The sequence below is a fragment of the Rhopilema esculentum genome, chromosome 13 (assembly GCF_057945365.1).
Source record: "Rhopilema esculentum isolate cy_ngs chromosome 13, ASM5794536v1, whole genome shotgun sequence".
In the NCBI taxonomy this organism is placed as follows: Eukaryota; Metazoa; Cnidaria; class Scyphozoa; order Rhizostomeae; family Rhizostomatidae; genus Rhopilema; species Rhopilema esculentum.
The window spans coordinates 7770083-7788245 of NC_142827.1; the positions used below are offsets into that span (position 1 = coordinate 7770083).

General features: G+C 37.1%; 1 protein-coding gene across 4 annotated transcripts; it reads right to left on the reverse strand.

The window, feature by feature from the left end:
* Positions 1–820: 820 nt before the first annotated feature.
* LOC135692124 (solute carrier family 23 member 2) lies at positions 821–16243 on the reverse strand. 4 transcript variants are annotated; one of them, XM_065210162.2, is made up of 12 exons: positions 16085–16243; positions 11311–11469; positions 9579–9736; positions 6627–6721; positions 5963–6066; positions 5638–5794; positions 5171–5195; positions 4863–4980; positions 4378–4519; positions 2984–3237; positions 2294–2567; positions 821–1340 (listed from the first exon to the last, which is right to left on the reverse strand). In XM_065210162.2, the coding sequence occupies exons 1-12, from the start codon at positions 16115–16117 to the stop codon at positions 1036–1038; spliced, it is 1824 nt and encodes a 607-aa protein (XP_065066234.2). In that variant the 5' UTR covers positions 16118–16243; the 3' UTR covers positions 821–1035. The 4 variants fall into 4 exon arrangements, with proteins under 4 accessions (XP_065066234.2, XP_065066233.2, XP_088968294.1 ...); XM_065210161.2 differs by lacking the exon at positions 16085–16243 and adding an exon at positions 12566–12798; XM_089112168.1 differs by lacking the exon at positions 16085–16243 and adding an exon at positions 11692–12514.
* Between the last annotated feature and the right edge of the window lie 1920 nt (positions 16244–18163).

Below are 18163 nucleotides of genomic sequence, written 5' to 3' on the forward strand. Positions count from 1 at the left end.
GTCACAATGCGTAAATATGGTAAGAATCGGAAAAAAACACAAACCTTTAATACCATATTTCTTTAACATACTAGGAAAATTTGTGGTCGATGATGATGATGAGTGATCCTCAAACCTCTTGCAAAAAGTCATTTTATTTTCAATTAATTATTTAATTTCATCATCTCAAGCCTCAGAGGCTTGAGAGGAAGACAGCTTCAAACAATAGAAAAGCCTATTGAGAAAGGGAATGCCATCAGAAAGTCATACATTTCCTTGATAATTACAAAAGCCATTTGCAAAAATACTTTCATGTGAAGGGGTTTAGGCCCACTTTCGATATTGGGTTTATATTAGAACGGTGAAAATCGACCAGTGAATAGAGCGGTCTGATGGGCTAGACAAATAGACCTAGTCCAAATAAGTAGCACGCAAAAGATAGTATTTTGTTTACGTTATTGCTATTATCAAAGCAGTGAGACCAGAGTTATAGAAGAGGGGGCTCAGGGGGGCCTAGCCCTCTTCTACTTTTAAAAGAGGGCTGCACCCCCTCCTCTTTCTTTGTGCGATTCTAAAATATCATAGCTAATTTCTGCCAGGATCAAATCTTGGCTTGAAACGGTATTACTTTTTGACATTTGCACTCATGTGTGCCCTCAACAGTCCTCTTGATAACTGAAAACCCAATAAATGCTGGCAAAATTTTGCTACTTTAAATTATTTATTTTTAAGATTTTTCTACCCAAGTAACAGGTAAACATTGGAAGATGATTCAACCCAAGAAAAATGGAAAGATAAAGAAATTGATATTGAGTAGCCATGAAAAAGAAAACACTTTAAATATTCATATTGCAAATACGCGTTGCCATTCCTACATGTTTCCATGAATATAGGCGTTCAATTCATTAGAATCTAACACAACATTTGACTTATGCAGCAACCGAAACATTATTAAATTGACTAATTAAAAACATCTACGTAGGGCAAGAGGGAATCTTGCCCCCTTCCGTCTGTGCCCTCCTGTCTTTTGCCCCATCTGTTATACATTCATACGAGTTATGGTTTAGGAATATTAGGGTTACTGATAACCCAGTCTTTGCCATAGTATGGCACGAAGGGTAAGTACTTTGTTAATTTGAACCTCTGCAAGTACGAAGTGATAAATGGAATGTCATAGCAATGTACTGATGCAACGCCCTTTTCACTGCTAGTGTCACCAGACACGGCAGTCTTCCATTTTGTTAGTCCTCTTTCTTCTAACGTTCCTGGCAGCAAGTTATCAAGAATAAAACCAGTTAGGCCCCCAACAGCCATATTCGTGCTCAACACTACAGTAACCACCTGGTCAAAATTCGACGATCCTGCAAAGAATGGATAATGGACAGCTGATAAACATTGGACACGGGGTGTCATCGTAAAGTGATAATTCTTTCAAATATGTTACAATAGTTGCCAATATCCAGATATTGGATATGGCAGTTTTTATTTGAAAATTGGCCAGAGCTACACTTTAATATAAAATAAAAGATGAAAAAGTAGCTGTTTTCTTTGTTTCTTTGTTCGGAGTATTCAGGTAAAGTAAATGTTTAATGTACAGTGTTCATCTTAAAACCCACGAGCTTGCTTTTTTAGCAAAAAGACTTAAAAAAGCTACGGTTTCTGAGTTGAAGATAAGAAACCATTCTAAAATACAAAAATTTAACATGCTGCTTCTTTTGTTACGACCATCAAAGTTTCATTCCCAATTTAATGTAGTTTCATACCACATTTTTACATCAGCACTTTTGTTAACATACTAACTTGGGGTGGGGGGTATCGCCCCTCAAGTCCCAGTGACTTTCCACTGTCCTTATCAAAAGGCTATCGTCCTTCTCTCTATGTAAACAAAAGTTTGCCCCGGCAACTGAGTGCTCTTCGATTAGGCTATGATTTGTCCTGTAACAAGCCTGTCCCTTCCTTTTTTGTTAGAAACAAACAGAATTTGATGTTACTTGATTTTGAGAATATCATTATTTTCGCAAAAAATTTAGAAGAAATAATCAGGAGAAAAAACGAAAAGTGAATTATATTCTACCCTTCTTTATAAATTGCATTTTCCTTATTAAATGAGATTAAGCAGTAGTAGTGAAATTTCTCTTCCGCCCTTCAAATACCACATAAAGGCAAAATATACACGATTAAAAAATCAGGCACTTTTTGTTCAGAAAATGAAAGGCCAGATGCAATGTCAAACAGTATACTTACCGTTACTAGAGAAAACGTACGCCTCATAAATTTAAACTTACATTAAAAACGCCTCATAAATTTGTATTACCTGTTTTGATAGACCCTGGATTCCGCTTCAACCAGAACGGCAATACCATACCAAAAAACAGCGAATTGCCAAGTACAAAGAGATTTCGTATTGAGTTCAGGTCAACAAATTGCAATGGAGCAAGACCCACAGCAGTTAGCAAACCAAACAGGGCGATGAAAATTCCTCCAATAACAGGGTCAGGGACTGTGACAAACAGTGCACCAAATTTGCTGAAGATAGCCAGAATAATCATGAACAGTGCACCAAACTGTATAACTCTCCGACTTCCGACCTAAAAATGTATGTTATGTTAACTCAATACAAAAACATTTGTTGCTTTAAAATATGGTTTTTGTTTAACTTTGATGATATCTGTATTTTTCACACTTTAGTGCTCTAGAAGAGCAAGTTTGCTGACTAAGGGTGAGAAAAAAATTGGTGGGTCAAGATTTTCCCGAATTTGCTAAAACTCAAACTCAAAGCATGGTTCTCCTGCTGTTATCGTACCAGGTCTGTTATCTAGAACACAAAGTTGGGAAATTTGGCTTGAACCTTTCTCAAAACTAAGCATTTGGTGTATATTTGTTTAATTTTCCATGCTAAAATTGATGCTGTGTAATTTCAAAAACTTTTCTTCACAAATATTGCATATCATGGACGACTTAGAGCCTTAGACTACTTTTCCCTTTGAGGAGTATGAAAACATACCCGAGTTATCCCAAGGGCAGCAACATTTTCACTATATGACGTCGTGCCATTCCCTGTTCCAAAGGCTCCTGTTAAGATGCACCCGAATCCTTCAATTCCCAGGCCCCTGTTTATAGCGTGGTTTGGTAGCGGTGGTGCCCCAGCAATCCTTGCGCATGCAAAATAGTCACCAATTGATTCTATAACTGAACTGAAAACTCCAGCCATCATTCCGATGCATGTAGAAACTTTCAGTGTTGGGGTTCCCCATTGGCCTACGGAAATGATTTCGATAGTTGAATCTAGCAAAATTCTGAATAATTGTTATATTTTTTACCAGAGAGAGCTAAGAAATGCTACAAAAAAAGTATTTTTATGCATAAAAGCTGGACATATAATGAGAACACACAAGTTGAACAAGGTAAGTCTCTTTAGAAGTTTTTAGGACATAGAACAACATTAAAAGGCTAAATTATTATAAAGAGTCCAGAAGAGTCATTAGCCTTCCTCCGGTCAAATCTTTTCCCCGTCAAAAACTTCCTTCAACTTTTGAAGCAATCACCATGGACAGGGTGTGGCTAAGGAGTAGCTAGGGAATAAGGGGTGACAATCGCTATAAATCAAGACAAAATTATGTGTTTGGGTCGACGGTAATTATCACATTCGATAAAGCTTTGCTAGAATAACATTCAAAACATTATAGCTCAAGAATAATATTTACTTTTAAATTGCGAATAATAAAATCGACATAAACATGCTATAATATGAATTGAAAAATTTCAAAACTACGAAACACGAATAACATTCTCTTTTCAGATGTATCTACTAGTTGTAAAAGTGCGTAGCATAAATTTTTTTTCCAAAAGGCCTAATGGTTCACGTTCCCAATTGACCCTGCTACAGATTCAATGTGTGCCTTGAAAGTGCAAAAAAAAAACAAATGCAAAATAAGTTGTGTCAATTTTTTTTCTCCAAAATTCTATTGCTTCTCAAACCTTCCCCCGGTCAATGATTGTGGGACAGTTATTTTTGCTGGACTCTGGCTAAATTCAATGAAAAGAAGTAGATAGTAGGGTGTAAATGAAAAAAGAAAATTGTTAGGAAGGTAGAGAATAAAATGAATGAAAAAGAGAACAATATAGATTACAGATAAGAGAAAAATATACAGAGAAAAACAGCGAGGCAAAGAAAAGAAAAAATCGACAGTAAAAGGAAAATAATTGGAGTAAAGGCAAAGAAAAGTAGAAGCAATGAACGAATGAAAAGATGAGAAAGAGGAAGTAAAAAGTGAATTAAAAAATAGAAAACAAAGAAAGAGAAAATAATGAAATAGGAAATGTAGAACGGAATAAATAAGGAAAGAAGAAAACAAGAGGAAAGGAGTCTTGATGAGCCAAAAAAAATTGAACAAAAACCTGGATATGGAACTCTGATCCATGGAACTTGGTGCAGAACTGCTGACCTTGTGTCTGTTCGAGCTTTGTGTCCAGGTGGGAATACATCAGTTGCTGTTAGAATAGCGCATAAAATCCACGACAGTAGGACAGCACATAAAATCTAAAGGGGTTAAATTATATCACTGTCTTGTGTAAAACAAGGAAATCATCTCACTTTCAAACAAAATGAACCGAAGAAAACAAAAGATACAAGGAATTTCAAGGTAAAGTGATAAAGGACTTTGAAGAAAGAAAAATACGGACCATATGAAGAATAGTGATTTTACACTTGGCTAACAGCCTTGGATCAGAGTTTGCTCAATGCTTTATTATGCTTGCAAAAATTTCGAATACAGATAAAATCATTTATCTCTTTCTTAGATATGCTCAGTAGCAGCACTCTGCAAATACTTTTCTTTTCATCGTTAAATAAAGAATTCGATACACAGTGAAGCTTTATTTACAGGAAAAAGCTTGAATATAGGAATTTTCTCAGAACGCCAACTTCCACCAGAGTAAAGAGGAAAAGGGAGCTTGATGTTTCCTAAAACGTATGAAAACAGCGTCGTCAGGAAAATTGTCCTGGAAAAAATCAAAAGGATGAACGTAAATAGAAAGTTAGAAAAGGAAACGAAAATATATGTGATGTGCTGACTATGTTGATGGGCAAATAAATGTTTACATTAAGCCTATTTCTGGACAGAAGTAAATATGTTATCGATGCTATAAAAGCAGCTAGTGAACTACCATTGAAGCAAAATTCAATACGTACAGCATTGATATCCCCCATTGTGTACCTGCAAGAAAATAATATATTAAGAAGATGCTTTCTTAAACAAATATTATTTATAGCATTGTATAAAATATCATTTTACGAAAAATGGTAGCGGAACTTGATTACAACCAAGTAGGATACTTTTGGCCAAGTAGGAGATTTTTATTTAGGCAGCTATAAAATACAGAAAAATGATGTTACCACTATTGAAAATGAATGCTCTTTTAAATTTATAAAATTGAGTAAGAAAGCGAATATATTTTCCTTAGACTGTTATGAACCTTTGCTTAAAGGGATTTTTTTCTGTTACGTTCTTTTCCAATGCCGTTTAAAAACCCTTCTAAATTATTTACGACAAAGCATCTCACAAGGAATGCAATCTAGGACAAAACATTTCACCCTTTTTCAAAAACTTAATTTCCTCAAATCATTGGTAGGAAAAATCTTCGAAAAATCAGCCTCACCTGCATATTGGTAAGCTGTTTCAAAAAGAGGCAAAGCAACTAAGGTTATTGTTGGTATGACAGTCAATGGACCAATTGAACGAAGCAACAGTCCCATAACACCGCTGAATCCAATCACAAGTTGGAATAAACCAGCAATCATAACCGCTCCTTGAATCTAGGCAAAATCATAGAATCACCTTTTGTGTAAATAAGAATTTAAAGCTTTTAATCAGATATGCCAAAACATATCTAATTGGGAACATAAATGGTGGGAAACTTAACAAGGACATTCAAGAATCCATTATTCGTATTGGAAGTTTCATTTTTATAATAAAAATCTTACCTCTCTCATGCGGATTAACCATTCAGCTTCTCCTGTTGCATTTGTTGTTGCTGAGGTAAACGTTATTGTGCTCGCTGTGAGATTTTGATACGACGTTGGCGGGACTATAAGTAAAACAATGATATGATGAATGACTTTTGCAAACGTAGCATGAATCAAGTAAACCAAGCTCTGTAACGAGCTGAAGCGTTTTGTTACAGCAGCCGTTTAATTTAGATAAAGTGGATTCTGCATGAAATGAAAAAAAAACGTAAGATTTTTTCCAGTACACGGAAATATGCTGATTCAGCATTATTCTGAACACAACAATATTGTGGTGTAATTAACCAAGCAACAAAAATAGATGACTATAGAATAACAAATTCTTATACATAAGTGTTTTTTTATAAACTTTGACATAAGTAATCTTGTATTTTACTAGCGCCGTGTAGCTAATCCCTTGACTGGAACCTTTGTTGCATGCCGGCAAGATATTGCTCAAACACAAATTTTCCATCCTTGCGCCTTTGTATATTGGACATGAAAATCCCTTGTAAATAACATTGAACATCATTTACACTATAATTCTTTAAGTATGCTTGACTTCAGGTGCGTAGCCTGAAAACTCCAATATGAACTAGTCCGCGCTAGAAACAAAGTCCCAAGTTTCTAGAGCCTGAAATACCTGTTGGTCGTATAGGTTGACAAGGCCCGCGTAGTGCCATACTGGAAAAAGTCGGAGCGAGAAAGGCGAATGTGCATCCCTGGATGATTGGTAGCCTAGACGGAGAAAGATTGAGAACATGATGAATCTCAAGAATACTCCAAAGCTAAAATACACAACCTAATAATTTGTGTCAGTGGATCCAACTGAGCGAGGTTTTAGCCAACGTACCAAGATAGGTAAGGCTAGATTGAAACGGATTATAACGGATTGACCAGATGATACAAAGGGTCCAACAGGATTAAAAAAGCTAACATTTTTCTTCAAACACAATTTGCAAGTGACGGCCTAGTTCCCAAAAAAATCCACATACCTATCTAAATCTTATTTCTGTAAAAAAATTTAAAAACATATGAAATTATACCCAAGACATTCACCAAACTTAAGGTTACGGTAAAGTTTTTGGCACGATATTTGGTTTTTTTCTCCCTAAAAGCAAACTATTAACGGAATCAGATTAAGCTTTACATTATTTGATGCAGAAGAATGTGGCAATTTCAACCATATCAAAATAATTGGCAAATATGGTAAAATGATACTTTCCAGGCAAATTTATCGCTTAAATAAGTGTACCACCTTCAAAAGCTATTTTGTACCCTTGCATTTAAGGTAAAAAATCTGACTTATATCAGCAGAAAGCGCAGATCCTTAGCTACCAAATTTAGTCTCAGATTTTTCAAATTCCTCCTTCCCTTGAAACTATACCATGTCAAAAAATGGCAAACAATTTTTCTTCTCTCTCATAGCTGTATTTGGCTATGAAAGACAGACCAGAGCAAATACAAAACTTTTGAGACACATGCTCACCCGACATCTGCTCTGGCCGTTCGATTGGTTACTTGGGTACAAAATAGCTTTTTTGTACCTGTATGTAGACGAATTGTAAGTCCGGAGAAAAGGGGATTTTACTGATCGAACTTGCAAGGTACACTCGTAAACCACAGTGTAATCTGGGTCAAGTCACTTGAAGCTTTAAGATCAAAAAGCCTGTTTAAATAAACACGGCCGTACATTGGATACATGGATGTGTCATACGATTTTGTAAAGCCTGGTTCCCATATAATCTTAAGACTGCCGCAGACGGTCTGCGACGGTCTGCGACGGTCTGCGACGATCTGCGACGGTCTGCGACGATCTGCAAAAAGTTGAACATGTTCAACTTTTTTTCTCTTGCGGTACCTTCCCGGCGCTTCCAGATCATATGGGAACATGGGTCGCAGACGATCTGCGACGATTTGTGACACGCCCTTGTTGACAAATACCCACGTGCATTCTGTCGTCCAATCAAAACCTCTTTTTTATATAATCCCGCGCTTTTTCCTTTGTGTTGCAATACGTGTCATTTCTTCCTTGCAATCATAACAAAATGGCAATGCAAATTGAGAATGAAATTGATAACGAAACATTGATGAATTGCGTTCAAAACTACCCGGTGATTTACGACAAGATGAGCAAAGACTATAAAATTCCACTTAGAAAAAGAATGCGTGGAAAGCAGTAAGCAGGGAACTTGGAATTGATGTGGAAGTGGCACAGAAACACTACAACAACATCAGATAAACGTTTTCAAAGTACGTCAGATGAATGAAGTGCGTTAAGCAGGATCGTCGCAGATCGTCGCGGATCGTCGCAGATCGTCGCAGATCGTCGCAGATCGTCTGCGGCAGTCTTAAGATTATATGGAAACATATTCACCGGGAAGGTGCCGCAGACCGTCGCAGATTGTCGCAGGGAACCAGGCTTAAAAGAGGCATGCGACCACAACCGCAAAGCAACGATAATCGGCTTAACAGGTCAAGAGATTATCAGATCTCAACTAAAAGTTCTGATAAAGGAATTATGGAAACCTTCGTTTACATGGGATTTTTTCCATTTTCAAAATTTCTGTTAGTTTCAAATTTGGTTTCATTGTGTACCTTGAAAGCTCGGCTTCTTGAATGTGAAAAAGTCGAAAAATGGATGTTTTCATCCAGAAAAGTTTACCGTAACCTTAAAAGGTCATATCGAAAAATGTGATAAAGATTCATAATCTAGTTTTACTTCTTTTTTAGTGGAAAAAAAGCTTTTCAAGACGCCGACGCTCGATTTAAAAAAAACGGGAACAGCTTAAAAACATGCCAAGCTTCAGATTAAAAGTCAGGGAAAAATAATGTAACAATTTAATTAGGTAAATGTTTGTTGATAAAAAATCAATGGCAAGATAAGAACAATTTCAAGCAAAGCAAATAAGTTTTTCAGACTGCAAAATTTGAAGATGGCACGAAATAGCAGAAATATAGCACACTGAAGCACTTTTCATCCAACACTCTTCAGAGTAGAAACGTCGAATAAAATATGGAGAGGTTAGCCGTGGCTGATTGGTTGAAAACACACGAATCAATCAAACGCGTCTATTTTCCGCTCAGGCTGCTTTCGATTCACACCTAGATAACAATTTTCTTCTCACTTACGGTACCTATGTGTGGTTGTTGTGTTGTTTTATTGTGATTGACATGCAGTTGCATGTCATTCATGTGATTGGTTGTAGTTAATAGCATCCTACTATTTAGTTGAATTTAACATGCGTCCATATTTGGAGAGGAGGATTTTTTAAGAGGTATTTAGGAAGCGTTTTGAAGAGGATTTCAAGAAGGTTTTAATAGCGTTTAAGTAATCGTTCTAAAAAGTTACATATTCATTGAGTATTGGCATTACGTATTGCTGAATTGATTTTGTATATATCTGATTGAAACAATGGCGTTTCCAATTGAATCCAGCCTATCATAGCTGAACCACAAATGAACTTAATAAAAAACATAACACCTACTCTTTGAAAATCTAGAATAAATTTGACAACCATCAAAGAACGGTGGATTTTTTCTACTTATTCTAAAAACGTTAGTTTTCTAAAGATTGAAATTCCTTGTGGATTACCTTGTGCCAAATGTTGCTTGCAGCAATGTCACTATCCCAGAGGCCAGCATAATTGTGCTAAGGATGTTGCTAATCACAACAGGTTCATTCGCAAAACATAGCGGTATCGAAAGTATAAATGGCATCGTGAACGTCCCTCCAAACATTGTCAGGTATTGCTGAAGCATGATGAAAATCATTAATAACAAATGATAAATAATAAATAGTACTATTTTGTAATGCGTCCCATTATTCGGCGGGGCATTCTTTATAGTGGAAATCCTTATTGTATAGAACAAAGTTGTAAAACAAACAATTTAGACAGCAAAATCCAGCGGCATTACACAACGAATCCTACTATCATGTTAACGTTTTTGATCATGTTAACGAATCCTACTATCATGTTATCCGGTTACGGTAAACGTTTTTGAGACAATATTTGGTTTTCTCTCCCTCAAAGCCAAACTATTAACGGAATCAGATTAAACTTTACATCATTCGATGCACAAGAATGTGGTGATTTCAACCATATAACAATAATTTGCAAATATTGTAAAATGATACTTTCCAGGCAAACTTATTGCTTAATGAGTGTACCACCTTCAAAAGCTATTTTGAACCCTTGCGTTCGAGATATCAAAATCTGACTTTATGTCAGCAGAAAGCGCAGATCCTTAGCTACCAAATTTTGTCTCAGATTTTTCAAATTCCTCCTCCAATTGAAACTATACCATGTTAAAAATTGCCAAAAAAAATTTCTTCCCTCTCGTAGCTGTATTTGGCTATAGAAGACAGACCATAGCAAAATTTTGAGATACACTTTGCTTACCCGACATCTTTTTTGGCCGTGTGCAAATTTTTGAGCCATTCAATTGGTTCCTTGGGTACAAAATAGCTTTTTTGTACCTGTATGTAGACGAATTGTAAGTCCGGAGAAAAGGGGATTTTACTGATCGCACTGACAAGGTACACTCGTAAACCACAGTGTAATCAGGGTCAAGTCACTTGCCTGTTTATATAAACACAATAAGCCTGTTTATATAAACACAGCCGTACATGGATGTGCCATGCGATGCTGTAAAAGAGGCATGCGACCACAACCGCAAAGCAACGATAATCGGCTTAACAGGTCAACAGATTTTCAGACCACAACTAAAAGTTTTGATAAAGAAGTTATTATGGAAACCTTCGTTTACATGGGATTTTTTCCATTTTCAAAATGTCTGTTAGTTCCAAATTTGGTATCATTGTTTGCCTTGAAAGTTCGGCTACTTGAATGTGAAATCATCGAAAAATGAATGTTTTTTATCCAGAAAACGGTTACCGTAACCTTAAAGTGAGTGTTAAAAGTACAATAAAACAACTGAAAATTTCAGTCTCCTAGAAATGCAAAAAAGTATGTACGTTCCGAAAGAAAAAGTATCATTCTGCATGTGATCCGCAACTTTTGCCTTCGTGTATGCGAACATGCATGTGACAGCTGGAGTTAGCCCAGGCTTACCCAAGGCTCATTTGACAAAGATATACTGTTATTCCAACCAGGGTTTGGTTCAGCAGAAGCTGAATCCTATTGACATCCACGTGCTCCTCTATTTTATTGCCTGTTCACGTGTGGAAGCTTATTTCGATGACTGTGTTGGAAAAATTTGTCGTGTTTTCGTATCCAGGTTTCTGGCGCATAAATGTTATTCAGACAAATATCGTAAAAGATCAAACTATCCCTATGGCCTATAATTTTTATCAAAGCCCAAACCTGAAACCCTAGGCCAACTGCTAAATGCCAAGGTGGATTTTCTTCAATATTATACAGCAACTCAGATTTGGATTTCTCGTATTTGACATCACTGTTCGTCTTTTCTCCCTTGCTACTGCCGTTAGCCCTCTGATCACGGGTTGTTTCAATCTTCTCGATCTGCAAAAGAAAGCAGACATTTTGACTTAAAACTTCCAGTTAAAATGAAAAGGATAAAACATAAAAGACATCATAAACATCATAGAAGAACTCGCCCTTAGAATTAGAGTTTTCTAATCTTGGCTGGTCTAATCTTTGGCTCAACTCCTGTTTCACTTTAACTAAATCTAGCTTAGTAGCCATGTTGATACTGTAGTCAATTTTAGATGATGAACAACTTACGAAGAGAGTACACCTCTCATCATTTTCCATTGACTTCGCTTAAAATATTGTCTGCTGTAATTCTTCCTGTTTTATTGCTCTTTCTTATTGCGCTTTCGTCCTAATCCTCTAACGGCGTTTGTCGTTTGTGCATTTTTTTATGACACTATCTGTACTGTTCTCTACTTCAATATCAAAATGCAGCGAAAAGCAACACACAGTTTTTTCCATTTATCGGCAAAAATGATTGTGCATAAAAAATATTCAAAAATGAGAGGACCAGTGGCGAAAATCTTTCTTCCCAAAACAAAGAAAAAAAGCCGCATCAAAACGCTTATTGTGCAGACAAAAGAAGTTACTCCAGCACTGATTGCTGAACCTTAACAGTCACGTGCTCGCGTTTCTGATTGGCCGATAAGGGATTTTCAGATAAAACAATTGGATTTCCCGAAAAAGTGTCCGAGATTTTCTTGGAGTGATTTGCCCCTAGGATTTTTCGATCAATGTTCTGACAGTTTACTCAAATGTTTGCTTTTTTCAAAGCCATTTTCAAGTTTTGTACCATCAAAAAAATTACAGAAAGTCTTTGCAGCATCTGCATTTACTTCCCGGCAAAGCGGGGAAATAGATTCAATTTGCACACAATACCTTGACACAATCTACTCTTATTATTTAGAAATAATGGCTCTGAAGTTATCCAGGCAGAACGGGAAAATATCAGCATATGAAAGGTCTATAATTTTTTCCCCGGCTACCGGCCAGGAGAGATTCCCCCTTTACCGGGAAATGGCCGGGGTAACTTTCTCTATATGAACAGACTCTATGATAGCTATATGGCCTAAGCTAAAGTTGTAAATAATCAGACATAAAGGATGCAGGTGAAGCTGAAACAAACCTTGACTGGCCATAACCACATATCATCAGTATCATCATATTCCATGTCTGCTTCGATTTATCAACGTTAATGGAGGAGTACTCTTTTAACTATCGATTTATGCTTGGGAAAGTGCAAACTTATTGTCTGTTCAAATGTTTATGTTTCAACATAACAAAAGGTCTATCAAAGCGTGAAATTGTGTTCAAGGAATTTTCTTTGTCGTTCAAGCAGAGTTCCTGACACCAAGTAAGTTTCGGAGCTGCCGATCCACAATCCTTCACAAAATATATTGAAACCGACAGTGATCTACTAGAATTGTATTTGACCCCCCCCCCCCCCCCCTCCTTTAAGCAATGTTGTTGAGACTTTGCTGTTGTATGCGGTCTTCGCACACATGATTTGCGACAATTTCACTGGACTTGCTAAGAGTCTCTCTCTATCCATCAAAAAAAAGGGAAAAAAGAAAAAATGGGAGGGAACTCCTTCCCTTCCTTTTTTTTCCCTTTTCTATATTTTTCAGGTTAGTCGCCTAGTGGGAACCAAGCTTAAGTAGATAGAGATAGACTTGTAGCAAGTCCACTATTTCACCAACTATTTCACCTCAACAAAACAACATTGCTTGGAGGGGGCGGGGGAGGGGTGGGGATTGTGGAAGGATTGAGCAACAAATAAGTCTGTCTGAAACCCAAGTCAAAATTACGAATTGCTTTTGGGAAAAATACGCCAAAGAGACGTTCGCATTATTGTGAGGTGGGAAGGAAAAGAAGTCTCACAATTTTTGTGGACGATTGCAGATACGATGTTTTTAAGAAACAAGGTACATTTATCGGGCTTATGTTTGAATTAAGTTTACAAACATGTTTCAATAAGGAAGTCTAGAAAGGGACTTTTGCTCTTTCGTGACAAAGTTTTCAGAATGATTAAAGAGAGGTTGGGGAGACGGCAGGGTTTTTTAAGGAAAATTTAGAGTTGCACATTTTTCCCAGGGGCACTGGGTTGAAGGAATAATTATTGGTTCCTATAAGTATAAATAAAATGTATGTGATGCTCAGGTACTGGTAGCTTGTACTCCAGACCAGTGACACAGCCAGGGTTGGAGGATTCAAGGGGCAAAGAGGAGTCCGACAGCAGAGGTCCGTGGCATTACCCCCGGGAAAACTTTTGCTGACAACACCTATAGAAATTTGGGAAAACACCCCATTTTGTAAATGAGTTTTGAAAAGCAATGGTATTTTTAAGTGGCAATGGTTGGCTAATCAAGCAAAATAATCTTCATATGAAACTTTTTGTGGCTGACCCACATTCTACAACGTTGATATTCTGAATTGTGTAAGGCGAATAAGTGCTACGTTTAAAATCTGATTTTCCAAAGTTGTAAGCAAATATCTAAAAATAAAAGGCAGTATGCATAAGTTTGAAACTAAGTTCGCTTTCCTTGGAGAAAAATCTGCAAAATCTCCAACAAGCATTTCAGAATCCAGCTTTTTTAAAAATAGAAGCGAAGACTTTTAAAAAATTGGGCATATCTAAAGAACGTGAAGGACTTTTCTATATAAACATTAAAACGAAGGGAAGTTACAAACCATTCAGTAGACGTACAGACGAGGGCCCCTTGCGAGCGAAGCTAGCTGAAATTTTTGCAACCACGCCCTTAGGATAAGCTTAAAATTTCAGAATATTTCTTACAGTCGTTTACTTGCAGTCTTTAAAACGTTTCATTTTTGTCTGAAATATCATCTCCCCCCCCCCCCCCTGAGGTACTAATTTTATTGCAGATTTGCACTTTTCTCAGGCACCAACTTTTCTGAGCATTGGGAGGGGGGACGGACAAAACTGATGACGATGAAGCAAGGTATAAAAAGAAATTGCATAGCAGCTTGAAAGGTTAATGTTAAATTGTCTCCAATTTAGTTGTAGGTGTGACTCAAAAACGATAAAGCGACTCTGATCATGAACAACAACAATTTTATGGGCATAGTACAAACTTCAATGATACGTTAAAATAATAATAAGGATAATATTGTTGGCGCCTGACAAAGTAATGGAATTCTACCAAACAATTTTTAATTCAAATCAATTAATTTAATCATTTTATAAATCCAAGATAATTTTCCTTCAACTGAACAGAAAAGACAAATCTGCAAAGTCTATAGCAGGGTTGATTTGCCAAATAGTCCTTCCTCCGGTCGCTTCTCTGTACAAACCTCTTTGCTACCAAATTAATGTCCAATTTGTCAAAATCTGTTTTTTGTATATGTGCAAACATAATGTCTTCAAATGGTTTGCTTTTGCTTTGGCCCTTAACCACGAGCCTAGAAACTGCGCTCGCAGGTAGATAAACTAAGTGGCACTGTTTTGTAAAGTTTAATCAAAGATATATCTTTGGTTTAATCGTCATTCAGAATCGGTCAGAATTCCGCATTCCCGGAAATGAGAAGTGCTATAAACAAAGGTTGCTAGCCAAAGTCAATAAAGGGATCTTTAGAAACAGGGGCACGAAGCTTAGTAAATTACTTCCAAGATAAAAGCTAAGGTGGATTCATTGAACTCCGATGGGTGTATCAAGGGTGCGACAGTGCAAATTTCAATTAATCGTTAAAGCAACTTTATAAGCGATAGAAACTGTTTTCTGTTTCGAAAAAGGCGTTTTTAGAAATATTTTTGGTCAGATTTTGCAGGGCATGCGGCGCATTACCAGCTTCCCTTGACGCTACGCCACTGTCATAAATCTCCCTAAATAAAACTGAAAATCGCACTAGAAACAAAAGCAAAAACAGCAGGCCAAAAGGTAACCAGTTATTGCTGCTGGGATTCGCAGGAAGCTCAAGCAAAAATTTCTTTCCACCAACTGCAAGTTCAGCGAGGAAGCAATTTAAGAAAAGTTTTACTTAAAGTTAATCTTACAGGGCCGTAGACACTTGGGGAACAGGGGGGGCAATGCCCCCTTCCCCAATAATTTACGAGAATTGTGTTTGAAGATCTTATAAGTGGAGTTTGATCTGACAGCATTTCGTAAGACAGGTATAGAAAAAGCTATATTTCTAGCCATGCCCCCCAATCCAGTTTAGCTGTCTACGCGCCTGTTTTATAAAATCAGAAACAAAGGGGTTGGGGAGGGATGCAGAAACTTTGTCTACCCTCTGCTGGATCCAAAGCAGCATCGTTAGCAAAAAGACAAAGTTTCCTTTCTTCATGTGTTTTCATTGTGAAAAGGGCGGAAATGTGTGCCTGCATTAATTACACGTGTTTAAAGTACTTTTGTAAATCCTAAACTTTCAGAAAACCATTTTTATCTCTGAATATACAAAAGTTATCGCCTTGTTAAATTACTTTATTATCGCCTATTTCTGATGCGAAGCAAGTTAAACAACTCAATGACATTGAACCAAAGCAACAGAATTCCAGGGCGCAGACTGGAAAACTTGCATATGCATGCAGCTACGCTAGAGTATCATTTGACTCGAATACCTACATTCATTGCTCTAGGGTTAGGCTATAATTTATATAAACATTTTTTACAAAATTTTTAACCCTTACCTCGATGGCATCCATTGTTCTCCTCGATTGCATTGCACTGGAGATGATTTGAGATTGTGTCAGTGCTTCCACAAATGACAATGCGTTTAATGAAACGAGACTGAAATTTCCTCAGATTTCCTAAGACGTCATTTGAAATTTCCTCGGATTAAAGGTAAGGTGTCCATATAAAAGGACTGCGTATACCCAACTCGTCAAGCCACCTATCAAAATAACGGTTTGCGATTGGTTAGTATTCTTGCGATGCAAAACTGCTCACATGAAAAGCTAACCTCACAGCAGGATAGATGAAGAATCACATGTTTCTAAAAACCCCCACAGAGTTGCTTGCTTTAGCTAGACACATTACCTATTGAAACATTATTTCAGCTATTAGCTTATCGTTCATGTCTATAAGTATGCTGTGCATCTGATATCTTTCGGTATCAAAATATGTACCAAGAATTGCTAGCTGACTTTGTCTAGATCGATCTTTTTTCTCGTCAATGAACAAGGAGATCGTGTTACCTTGTAGCTTTGGGGAACCTTCTCTTAAAAAATTGAACTTGACGTATAAGGTTAGTTGTCTTCTGTTTTCCAAGTGAGCATCTGCTTAATGTCTTATCCTTGGGATATATTGATAGGCAAATTTTTTTCTGCAATGAAACTAGCATTTTTAAGTTCCATCCTTGAAGCTTCCTTGTCACTTTTGCCAGGCATGGACATAATTTTCTTGTTTGTTGTTTCCAGTGTTGCTGACCTTGCCATAACTTCTTTATGGGCAAGGTCTTGATATATGGCTAGAGGTGCTTTAGAGCAGCATACTTTCATCTTACCCACTTGGCACCAAGGTTGAAATTTGCCAGTGTCATTAGTTATCTTCTTCAACCATTGCTTGAATGTAGGGATTGTTTAGCCACGAATCATGAAACGTTTGTTCAACATCATTACGTTTCATTTCTACTCCCTTAACCCCACCATTTTTTAACCAAAGTCTTAATCCAAACAGTTAACAGTAGCTGCCCTACACCAACAACACAGCAGTCCAAAGGGGGGGGCCCAAAGGGATTATCTGAGAAAATTTTCTTTAAAACACCCATGTGCATAAGGAATTTCACATATCAAATCGATTTAACAAAGCTGTTCTGACGATCCAACAGCGAGGAATCACAAAAAATTATAGTAAAAAATGAAATTTAAAATTTCCTTAAAATTTCCTCAAAAAATCAATTTCCCTAAAAATTTCCTTAAACGGACCAAATTTCCTTAATCTGAGGAAATTTCCTTAAAAGTGGAAGCACTGGATTGTGTTCAGCACCTTGCGCGGCGACTTTTATACATTTCTACCCAACAGTATTTGGAAAGAAATTATTAAGCCGAAAACCCACTCCAGAAAATGATCCGCGGATCGGATCAGATTTTGTGTTGCGCAAGCGCTTTGGATGCAAAAATGGTCACATGACTGATCCGTGACGGATCGAAACGGATCGAAAAAAAAGTTCAACTTTTTTTGAACCGTTCAAGTACAGTAGTTTTCTTTTGATCAAAATCGAATTAGAGCTTTTTAAAAAATAGAGCACTTGCGTCATGAGGCACGAATCCCGTGGAGATAATGTCAACGTGCATTCCAATCTGAAACGATCCGCGGATCGAAAGAACAACAACACGATGTGATCCGATCCGCGGATCATTTTCCGGAGTGGGTTTTCGGCTTTACATGACCAGGGGGGGGGCAATAATCGTCAAACTGTACTACAGTATATTTCCAGCCCCCCAATATGAGTTTCGTTCCGACGGCACTGATTAACGAATACATGAATAGTGGCCCCAGGGTATTAATGAGGAAAAAATTAATTTAGGTATCTTCTCTCTCGAGCTTTTTCTTTCTCGCAGCAATTCATCAAGTGTCAATCTTTTGAATTTTCTTTTAGCTATAAAGAAAAACTTTCCCCGAAATTCGGATGTAATCAGTATTGAATGGGATGGACCAGGTTCAGGAAAATTGGGGCCCTTGTCAGTTGTTAATGATTCTTGGATGAAATCAAAATAACAGGAATGTGTCCTAAATTTGTAAGGCAGTGCTATTCAAATCATTACCTT

Bases quoted from the DNA above. Each gene is read 5' to 3' on its own strand.
- LOC135692124 (XM_065210161.2), bottom strand. From the start codon at position 12,610: ATGGAATATGATGATACTGATGATATGTGGTTATGGCCAGTCAAG. The intron at 6,722-9,578 runs GTAATCCACAAG...TTCTCCGTCTAG, and splicing joins CAAGCAACATTTGGCACAAG to GCTACCAATCATCCAGGGAT. The intron at 4,981-5,170 runs GTACGTATTGAA...GATTTTTTCCAG, and splicing joins CAATGGGGGATATCAATGCT to GACAATTTTCCTGACGACGC.